Source organism: Agelaius tricolor, unplaced genomic scaffold (assembly GCF_023055355.1).
Source record: "Agelaius tricolor isolate 1412-34295 unplaced genomic scaffold, bAgeTri1.0.p SCAF_45, whole genome shotgun sequence".
Classification (NCBI taxonomy): Eukaryota; Metazoa; Chordata; class Aves; order Passeriformes; family Icteridae; genus Agelaius; species Agelaius tricolor.
In genome coordinates, this window is record NW_027269305.1 from 109,801 (window position 1) to 120,531 (window position 10,731).

General features: G+C 40.7%; 1 protein-coding gene across 2 annotated transcripts; it reads right to left on the bottom strand.

Moving 5' to 3' along the window:
• Positions 1-307: 307 nt before the first annotated feature.
• Positions 308-9,484, bottom strand: POGLUT2 (protein O-glucosyltransferase 2). 2 transcript variants are annotated; one of them, XM_071455182.1, is made up of 10 exons: positions 9,061-9,484; positions 7,465-7,670; positions 6,848-7,053; positions 6,028-6,105; positions 3,848-4,020; positions 2,669-2,906; positions 1,883-2,092; positions 1,437-1,526; positions 798-902; positions 308-570 (listed from the first exon to the last, which is right to left on the bottom strand). In XM_071455182.1, the coding sequence occupies exons 1-10, from the start codon at positions 9,468-9,470 to the stop codon at positions 553-555; spliced, it is 1,734 nt and encodes a 577-aa protein (XP_071311283.1). In that variant the 5' UTR covers positions 9,471-9,484; the 3' UTR covers positions 308-552. The 2 variants fall into 2 exon arrangements, with proteins under 2 accessions (XP_071311283.1, XP_071311284.1); XM_071455183.1 differs by having other exon boundaries at positions 7,465-7,636; positions 9,061-9,328.
• Positions 9,485-10,731: the final 1,247 nt, after the last annotated feature.

The window sequence follows — 10,731 nt, forward strand, 5'->3', positions numbered from 1 at the left end:
TATGGCCTGTGAGTAATCTGTTGGTGTAACCGACCCTACAGCAATATTGGAATTGTGGTTTTCCTTCAGGTTAACAAGATTTATTATGAACCCCACAGCATTGCCTTTGAGATTGTCTCAGAAGGAGCACAGTTATGGTCTGAAAAAAGAAGCCTTTGGCTGGATAGATAGAGAGGGAGGGAACATATACAATTCTCATCTGCCCTTCTTGCAGAACAGTTTCACGTTTGTGAAAAGACTTACCATATACAAGCATGAGTAAAAAGTATCTGCATTTCCAAGGTAACTCAGGACAGGAACACATGACTGATACAAACATGGTTTTTATTTAAAAAAAAAATATAAAAATGTGTTTGAATAAGGCTCTGCCACCACTGCATGATTAAAAGGAAATCAGGGGTGTTTTGTTTTCTTCCATATGTAGATCATGAAATGGTAAACTTTAAAATATCCACTGACATTTTCTGCGGGCACACTAACCCAGATTTCCCTTCTTTCTTTAAGAAGACAGTCTGAACTTAGGTAAATACTGAAAAAAATTATTTACTTCTGTCAGAGTTCATCTTTGGCCTGCAGTCAAAAAAGAAGAAACATGTTTCAGTTAACTGGAAGCCTATTTTTCACTGTCTAGTCCTCTAGTCCTGCAAATACATCAAGAAGTGTTTCTAAGTTCGATAGGTGTTAATGGCCTGGCCTGATAACTGATACTGTGGGACACTGAGCAGCCCTGCTCCAGCGGGGCTCAGCAGGAACTGAAGACACTCAGCACTTTACATTTAACCCTGCATGGACTGTACCTTTTTTCGGTGGCAAGTGCATGGGAAAAGGTCATCATCAGGCTGCTGCACCTTCTCCATCCCATCTCTGATTTTTGGTTCACTCACTTGCAAGCTGGCATATTCCTAGTTTTAAAAAAAGGAAGGTATCATTAATCCATAAATTTTTTAGATTGTACATGTAGTTGCCAATATTGTACCAAATCAGCTGAGGAATTCTGTAAAAACTCTGGGGCTACACAATCTGTTCCTGCAGACTGTCACAGACAGGGTGAGGGAACACTCAGCTGCAGACAGGAGCCCCTTCGGGTGCCTCCCTGGAGTTCGGTATCTTGGTGCTAATGCACAGATATTTTCAGCTGTGGTTCACAGGGTGTGTGTCTGATGTGGAATTCTTTGATCATTGTGGGCTACATAATCTGGCAGATTAGATCAAGATTTTTGGGATCCCACTGCCTCTCAAGCAGCCAGCATAGTCTTGAGGGGTTATAGCATATAATTGAATACAATGTTTGTGGAAACCAAATGAAGATTTTAATTGCTGCTGCTTGCTTCATGGCTTCAAGTACCAGACTGGCCAATTTCCAGCAGCTCTGTTGCCCTAAATTCTTGCTGTGTGATTTCTATTTCTGTGCCAGTAGCCATTAAAAATATACTGACCTGGAAAAGTTTGAAATAGTAACAAAAAATGTGGTCTCCCATGAGATTATTTCTTGCAAATTCTTGTCCAGATTTTGCAATATTTTTTGCCTGTCAAAGAAAATGAAAGTTTGGTTTATTTTTTTATTGCCCAGACCTAGTATTTATTTCAGGGTGCTACTGTTGGTTCCCAAATTACAAATGAAGTTGACACTTCAGTATAACTCAAGTAAAACATTCTTTTTAAAAGTTAAGGCATTGTTAGGAAGATACTTCTTTTTTCCTGAAGTTCAATTTGATTTCAAATTAAGGACAATATTATGCATTTTTGAGTGTTTTTCTTCTTTGTAGAGTTGATGAAATAAATTTCAAGTTCTCCTAGTATTTTTTTTTCCTTTGTTTTAAAGAAAGTCAATTTCTGTTCTCTTCTAGAAACATTACTGCATACTTCTAAATGTGTATTTTACCTCTTCATCATGATCTTTTGCCCACTGTAGTTTTTCTAGCAGATCACTCAGGTCACTTTTAAATGGAATGAAGTGTTTCCATGGCTGCAGCTCATTATAAAAGTGTTCATAGTAGATGGAGTCTTGCTTTAACACCACACTGTTTCCTGCTAGTAGATAAGGCAATCTGTATGCTGCCACTGTGCCATCAATATTAATTTGATATTTATACTGGAAAGAAAAGGACCAGAAGTTATTAAAAACCACAAGATCCCAGTGGCTTGGTTAGGTTATATTCTGAGGGCACTGGTGTTACTGACTTGCCGATATTGAGACAGGTAGGACTGGCTAGGCAAGCATCAATGTCTAAGAAGCTTTTATTATCTAGTTTGGAATTCATCACAGTGCAGGGTACACAGAGCTTCATCAATTAAGTTCTCCAGGAATTCTTAGGTGCTCATCCTTGGATGTGAGGGTAGATGTGCCACTTCATCCACAGATTTTCCCACTATGTTAGTTATGTTAGTAGTCCTGATCGCTGAATCAGGAAAAAGAAATAAAAAGGAACTTGAAGTTATGTAGGTTACACGAGGTTCTACAGAACCTATAGATGTAAATCAGACATTACTATCCTGAGGGTAAGAGCTACATAGCAGTTAATCCCACTGGAGGGAAGTCTAGTCATGCTTGTTACTGGTGGTGTCCTGAAAAACTAACAATCCCTTTATTTTCAATAATACATACTAAGTTATTTCATAATGGGAAACAGTGAGAACTGAGTTCTATGAAAAATAATTAGTGGCTTACCTTAAAAAAATCAAAAAATGAAATGTGCTTGACAATAGGACCATAGAGGCTTTCATCATGTTTAAAGAAAAAAAAGTTTGTGAAAGCAGCATCTATGATCTCTGGATATTTCCTGCTGAGTTTTACAAGCTCAAGCCTCTCTTTGCGGCTGTCACGTCCTCTCCAGAAGGCTGTGGTGTTCTTGTCTTCCCACGATGGGCCAGTGTTTGCTTGGACTGACATCATATCCAGGCTGACGCTGCACCAGAAAGAAGTGGTTTAATAGTGAAGCCTACTGGAAACTTTTTAAAGTGCAGTAACTTAAAAGAGTTCACAGTACCCAGAGGCAGAGAGCAAAGATGAAGGCGAGTCATGAGCACACCATCATGTGTTACTGTATCAGTCATTTTGCAGCAATAGAAACAGATAATGAATGTTAAGTTCACAGGCCTGTGGCATGACAGCATCATTCAACAACATGGCATGTGGAAACAATATGGAAAAAAATAGGTAAAAGTGGATACAGTTGCCAGAGAAGGTGATGCAAGGTACTGTAACTGGCTTAGTAAAATATATTGCACATCCTTAAAAATGTTAAGAAATGAAACACATAAACTGGGAGGGCAAGGGATAGCAAATTAGAAAAACTCTTGACAAAAAAAAGGAACCTGAACTAAACGCAGTGAAACGATAAACAAGTTCAAGATGCATTACAAAGATTTCTTAGAAGCAAGCTGTCTTTGTAGTGTTTCAAGACAGAAAAGAGCAGTTGCTAAGGCTAGTTATGGTAAGTAATCAAAGTGGGGGATGGTAGCTCCTAGTTCGAAAATTCCCCATAGCTATGTTGGGATTTGAAAGGTACACAAATAACAAATTCCAACAAAATCAGGAAAGAAAGCCACCTGGCCAGTTGTGAACAAATTCATGGGGGGAGAAACAAAGCAAACAAACAAACAAATCAAATGCCTAGCCTTGAAACATTTTAAGTGCTGTTTTTAGTGATTTGACCATGTTTAGATAAATTTAATTTTTGAAATGAAACAGTGAAGTATAATAATATATTGATTACACAGTCACTGCCTGCCTGGGTTGCCAGTGTCTCAGTGGGTAAATGAAAATAGTTAATATACTGTTACCATACAGATCTCTATGGAAGATCATCCATTGTGAACTTTGTGAAAAGTTTAATCCATTTCTTACCGTCCCATAGTCTCCAAAACTGAGTCTGTTAAGTCGTATGTTGGCATGACAATGTCTTTTGACTCACTGGACCCACACCACGAGAAGATCGGGTGCAAGTTCTGTGGGGGCTTCCTTTTCTCCAGAGGCCAATCCCCCAAATTAACAAAAAATTCTACATCTGGCATTTTCACCTAAAGAGAAGCAAAGTAGGCACAAATGCAGTTTAGCACAAACAGTATTCTGCTGGCATCTTGCATTTTGAAAACAACCTCACTAAGAGAAAAAATTGCCAGGTGCCTAATATACTTAAAGTACCTGTAATAAATCATGGACATTTAGAAACCTGTTAGAAGTACTGAGACCACAGAGTAAAGCCTACAAAATAGTATTTTAAAAAAATATTTGCAAAGTGACATAAGGCATAGGAGCCCCCTTTTTAGAGGATGGTTTCCTGTTATACTTTACATGATTGGCCACACAATCTTTTGATCAGGCTAGCACTGGGACCTAGTCAGCAATTGTATAGTTCCAAGGTAAGCTGGATCATTTTGTTACTGTATGGAAAACTGATGCTGGCTGGTAAATCAGTTTTCTGTCACATCAGTGATCTAATTCACCCTGTATCTGCAGGATGCCTAAATCCAACGGAAGAGAAGAAACAGAAATAAACAGCCATGATGGGAAGACCAATTTAGTCAGTGCTTTGGTTAATTATTAAACATAACATCATCACTTAGTTAAAATATTTGGTAGCATGGAACCATACCTGAAATCACTGTTACAGCCAAAAGGCAAGAAAAATACTGTTGATGGCCAGGAAGCAGGACAGAGGGCATAATTTTGTGCTTTATGAAACTGTGATGCACCCCCTGTATTGAGTTTGGTTTGGGTATTTTCAAGTGAAGTAAGAAAAGGTAGAAAGAAAGGCAGCTTTGTAGTTTTCCAAAGAAAGGACCAGCTGCCTTGTGAGGAAACACTGAAAATGGTGGGACAGTTCAGTTTGGAGAGCAAAAGGCAAAACATGACAAATGGCTGCGTTTTACAGAACCCTGAAGGCACATATAAGGTCAGTGCAGAACTAACGTCATACCTCAGTTCACTCTCTTCCCTCTCAGTTGCCTCTTTCAAAACAAAAGAAATTACTAATTTGCCAAATATCAAACACTTCCAAATGGTGGAAGATACTCTATTCCTTTCAAAGGGTGTTTGCTACACAGACTAATGCTCAGCGCTGAACTTCATTACTATGGCGCCATCTAATGGTTGTAATGGCATAAACCCTACAAATTTAATTTTCTACACATACTCAGCAGCAGAATCCATCAGCAGCCTCTGAATCTTCTCCAACCAACTATCTACTGTCACTCAGTGACACTATCCTAATAAAAATTCTTATTCAATGATGTTTAATAGGAATGAGATAAACTTTGTTTTCTAGATCTGTAAACAGTTTCTGGTTTTGGAGTTAGAAATACTTCTTCAACTTTTAGTCTAAAGTCCTTAGATGAAATTTAACTCCATTATTTCTTATCCAACACTAGTGACACCAAGAACAGTTTACTTCCATCTTCCAGAGAACAATCTTTTAGATAATTGTAGTCTACATTCATGTTTTTCCTTAGACATCATATCCTCCTGTAGACAGTGTTAGATGAAACAATCCCCAGTTAAATTAATGTGCATTTGTACATTTACACATTTTCCTGTGCAATGTTAGTTCAGCAATGTTAGCAATAGAGCAATCCTTAAAGCATGACACCTAAAGGCAGATGGAGTAGCATAACTGATCCATTACTAATCCTGAGGATAGTGGAAAGGTTACTTGATATTTCTTTAAAATGTTAAACTTGTGTTCAGCTTTTTGCAGCAATGTACCTGCAGAGACAGAATTTTCTGTTAGATGCTACAGGATGATTTATTTATTCTACAGGGAAAAAACCTCAAACCAACACACCCTGTTCTGGCTTATCAAACTCACGTATAAAAGCCTGCTTATTCAATTAACTTTTGTGATAATCAATCAGATGGCATTCTAGAACATGACAGCTTCAAACAAGGAAAATCCATGACCTTTCCATAATTAATCAACGAGCAAGAATTTTTTAACAGAAACAGCAACAAATACACTGATGTGTATTTAAGGCCAGGCTTCTATAACTTAGGACATGCAGAGTAAGTGGCTGTACAGATGTACTCACTTTTCTGGTCAAAGAAAGCAGTATGGCATCCATGAAAATTCTGAAGCCAACATGTTCCCCATATGTCTTTATATAAACCTGAAAATAAACAAAGGTTTTACTGGGTGATTTCATTCCAGAGAATGGCTGGCACAATTCAGGGCTCTTTTAATCACATAGTAACTACTCAGACAGACTATATGGCTGTATAGATTTATGAATCAGCTGGGAAGCAGTAGAAATCTCATCACAGAAAAGTGATGAAAAAAATTACAAGGTTTGTTTGCTTTTGCAGATGTTTGAGGTCTGTTTCACGAAAGCAGAAACTGTTGCCTGTCTCTGTGGTGTTCCATTCTTCTAATATCCACATAAAACTCCACTGAAAAAAGTACAGTATATACAATTCTCTGTTACAAAGAATTGCAGCTCTGATGCTCAGTTCAGCTAAAAGTGGGTATCTCAGAATTATGCATGATATAATTTATTGATGTACTTCAAATTAGATGATTGTGACACCTCACAGCAGTATTGCTCAGAGAACAGGAAACTGAATTAGCATTTAGGAGACTTGGGTGGGTGCCCAGTACTCACATTGATTGCCTGGAAAGTAATTTGCTTTCACTGTGTTTCAGCTGTAACATGGACAAAAAAGCACTTACAAAGTAGGAGAGACATTGCTGAGCTCATACACAAACTGCAAAGTATTCAAGGACAGAGAAGCAAGCAAAGTCTTGTTCTTAAAGAATACACTACAAGAAGCTTTTACAACTTGGAACAACCAAACTGCTCATGGCTTGCCACCAAATTCCCATATGGACTTCAGATCAACCAGATTCCATACCTCATTGTCTTTGATGGTGTAGTGACACAAACTCTGTCTTTGTCCAAACCTCTGCGGAATTTCTTTTGCAATCTTATCTGGGTCAACAATAGGAAAATTTGCTAGGTCTCTCTGAATCTGTGGAATGGTTTGAGGGCAGTTCATCTCTTCCAGCCATGCACTGCTATCCTCCTGAGGGCAGTCACAGTTTTCATGGTAAATAGGTCCTGTTGGGAACAAAATTATTATTTTACTTTTAATAAGTCATAGTATTGAGCTGTTGAGATCACAGAACAGGGTCAAGCACTGAACATTCATTGCTTAGGGCCAACACTTCAGCAACTCTAAATGGGTATGTCTGAATTTTTTTTAACTCTAATGGAGTCATGTCAACCTATATCAGCTTATGTGTGAGCCTTCCACCTGTATTTATCAGGCAACAGCTTCATAGCATTTGCTTCCTTTTATTATTTTGAAAACTATGTGTAGGATGCATATAATGAATCCATAATTCCAATGGGATTTGATAGTCCAGAGAAGTATGAGGTCCCAAAGAATCCCGTGCTTCTAGTAGAAGACATTCTGGGACACGCTTTGTCAGCCCTGACAGGAAACCTGTGTGTAGTGGTGCCTCTTACCTTTTAAAATATATGGAGACTTGGCAACATGCTTATCTCCAGTTTTGACTTCTATCCTCAGGCTTTTGTAGCTCGCATACATCCTGTACCTCACGAGGAAGGAACCATCTTTCCTGTCCAGTACTTGCACACCAACACGAGTGAACTGTTCTTCGGGAGCAGTGATCTTCACCTGGAATGCATTTTCACCTGGTGATGAAGTGAACCTACCCAGAGAATAAGTGGGAGCTTAATACACAAAGGAAACATACAACAGATTTCCTTTGCAAGTCAACAGATTTCCAGCGAGCCATGTTAGCCACAATTTCCTCTGAGCCATGTTAGGCCTCTACAAGCACATCCAAATGTTCACTTTAACAGGTTAATAAGTCTATTATTTTACATTCAGAAGCAAAATGTTTTCAGATTACCTTATTTTCCAGGTATTATTTAAGGAAGTTAAGAACAAAGTTACACTTCTTAATCATTATGGTAGCTTATATTGGAAAAAAACAGGGAAAAGAAATTATAGAGGGATTACGTAATTCTATGTGTACATGAGATATTTTGGTATAATTAAACAAATACCAAAACAGAAAAACCTCTATAAAACCAAATAAAATAATCTGAATAATCATGAAGTTATCACATATCATTGATGTATTAACAAAGTTGGTGCAGTCAAAATGCTGTCAACTTCCTTCCACCTTTCTTCCAGTGACCAGGCTCTTGGGCTGTAACTCCTTACTTCACCTTTCCTAAAACATGTCCAGTCATACTTGAGACCTGCCAGTTCAATTAAATGCAAGAAATATTTACTATCCAAGTTAAGCTGAATTGGCAGCCTCCATACTGACACAAGCCATGGTGAATCTAATCTTTCTGAGCACCTATCTAGGTTGCATAACCAGTTTTCCTAAATAAATGGAAAGCAATGAGTATCCTCTGAAAATCATAGAATCACACAGTTGTTAGGGTTGGAAAGGACCACTGGAGATCATCTAGTCCAATCCCTCTGCCAAAGCAAGGTCACCCTGCAGCAGGGGACACAGGGAGTTTGCAATGTCTCCAGAGAAGGAACTCCACGGCCTCCCTGGGCAGCCTGTTCCAGTGCTCTGTGACCCTCAGGGAAAGTTTTTCCTCGTGGTGAGGTGAAATTTCCTGTATTTTAGTTTATAGCCATTGCTCCTCGTCCTATTTCATTGCTAAGAAATTTACCTATTGGTCTATGGACTAATTCCTAAATTATTCCACTGATCTTGTGCCTCAACACGTAGGAGAAATGCTAATGTTCCCAACAGTGGAAACAAGCTTGATGCCTGAGCCTAACAAATTAAATGTATTAGTCACTGCTAAAGTTTTGACAAAGAAGAATAAATAATGAACTTTTCCCACTGACTAACACGTATGCTTTGCTGCTGAACGTTTTCATCCTCTTATCTCATCCCCTCGCGCCGTTATTTGACACTCCTTGAAAGGATTAATTAGCTCTTGCCAAGTGATATGCAGAGTCACGTAGAGGGAGCTTTTAGCCCGCACCTTCTACGAGCAAATCGCAAGCCTCTCGGTCAGACCATGCCCAGAATCTCCCCGAAAAGCCGCCGCCGCCGCCCTCACCTCAGCCCTCGGGCGTCCACGGCCTGCACATAGAAGTACCGTGCGGGGAGCGCGGCCGCGGCGCGCAGCCCGGGCCCCCACACGGCGCTGCGCTCGGCGCTCGGCCGCCCGCCCGCGGCCGCCGCCGCCGCCGCGGCTCCCAGGGCGAAGCACAGCGGCCACAGCGCACGCATCGGCAGCGCTACCGCCCCGAGGGACGAACACCGCCGGCACCGGCCTCCTGCCCTCGGCACGCCGCCGGGCAGTCCCGCCCCCGGCGCGGCTCCACGGGGCGGGGCCGCGGCATGGCGGGGCGGCGCTGCCGGGAGGCGCCGGCAGAGTTCCCGGGAATTACTGGGACCTAGCGCATGGAAAGCATTAGGGACAGCTGGCTCTGACGGCCTGCGGCCCTGACCTACGCACCCGGACATCTCTGAGCCGCTGTTTAATCCCTGCCATGAGCTGAAGTTCTTCCCCCCCCCGCCCCCCAGCTTCCCTTCAATCCGCTCCCAAACTTTAGGGTGGGAAAGGGAGTTTACAATCCGGAAAATGTGTTTTCAAAATCCTCCCCTGAGCAGCTGGAGGTGAAGAGTTTCTTTGAGCTGAGGGTGGCAAAGCCCTGGAACAGGCTGCCCATGGAGGCCGTGGTGGCTTCCTCTCTGCAGACATTCCAAACCCACGGTGTTCCCATGCCACCTGCTCCAGGTGACCCTGCCTTGGCTGGGCGATTGGATTAGGTGATCTCCCGAGGTGCCTTTCTCACTTAACAGCTTTGTGACTCTGTGATATGTGGCTGCTGGTAGTGCAGGTCTGGGATTGTCTGGAGCAAAGGTGAGGGGGCACCTCACCCGCTGCCAGCAGGGCAATCGCCCAGTTCAGGCATATGGTGATTCCATGGCCCTTTGTCAAATAATCCAGCCTCCAACTGCAGAGAGCTAGTCCCAAACACTAATGCTGCTCTTAACTACACACAGAATCATTTAGGTTGGAAAAGACCACTAAGATACTTTCAACTTGGCTCCTGACTGCTTCTCTCTTGTTAAGGCAAACAATAAAAAAAATTGAAACTCATCAGCAAGGACTCATGAATTTCAAAAAGATTTTGTATTTTACAGTTTGAAATAACTGCAAATTAATTATTATTATTATTATTATTAATTATTCTGAAATAACTGCAAATATGCTTAGCTAAAAGCACACAAAAAGCACTTGTTTGAAGAAAATTTCAAGCTGAGAAATGACAACTTGGGTTGATGAAGAGAGTCTTTTCTAACCAACAAGGTCATTACAAAATGCCTTAAATATTACCAAGCTCCAGCTTTTAAAGACATGGGTTTTGCCCTGTAATGTTCTAACTGTAATGAGTTTTTCAGGACATTCAGCAGTTAGAAGACTTAAAATATCCACTAAAAATTCACACAGACTCTTATTGTATATCCATGACTCTTTAGCTCCTCTCCTTTCCCTGTCTTTGCTCTCCTGATATGTTTTACAGGATGAAATCACACTCCTTCCAAGTTCATATTTTGCTGTATGAGAGAAGCCAGTCTTCTCTAGTGGCAGAACTTTAAAGATATTTTTAATTAAAAAGAAATTTGATAGCTGTAGAATTCACAGATCATGCTTCCTCTTCTTAGCAGGATGGCACTGACATGTTAAAAGCACAGCAGTGGTGAAGTAAAGGTGACACAC

Excerpts from the sequence above, each read along its gene's own strand:
- POGLUT2 (XM_071455182.1), bottom strand. The coding sequence starts at position 9,470 with ATGTCCGGGTGCGTAGGTCAGGGCCGCAGGCCGTCAGAGCCAGCTGTC. Across the intron at positions 7,671-9,060 it reads GTGGACGCCCGAGGGCTGAG|GTTCACTTCATCACCAGGTG; the intron begins GTGAGGGCGGCG and ends TTCTCTGGGTAG. Across the intron at positions 6,106-6,847 it reads ACACCATCAAAGACAATGAG|GTTTATATAAAGACATATGG; the intron begins GTATGGAATCTG and ends GTTTATTTTCAG.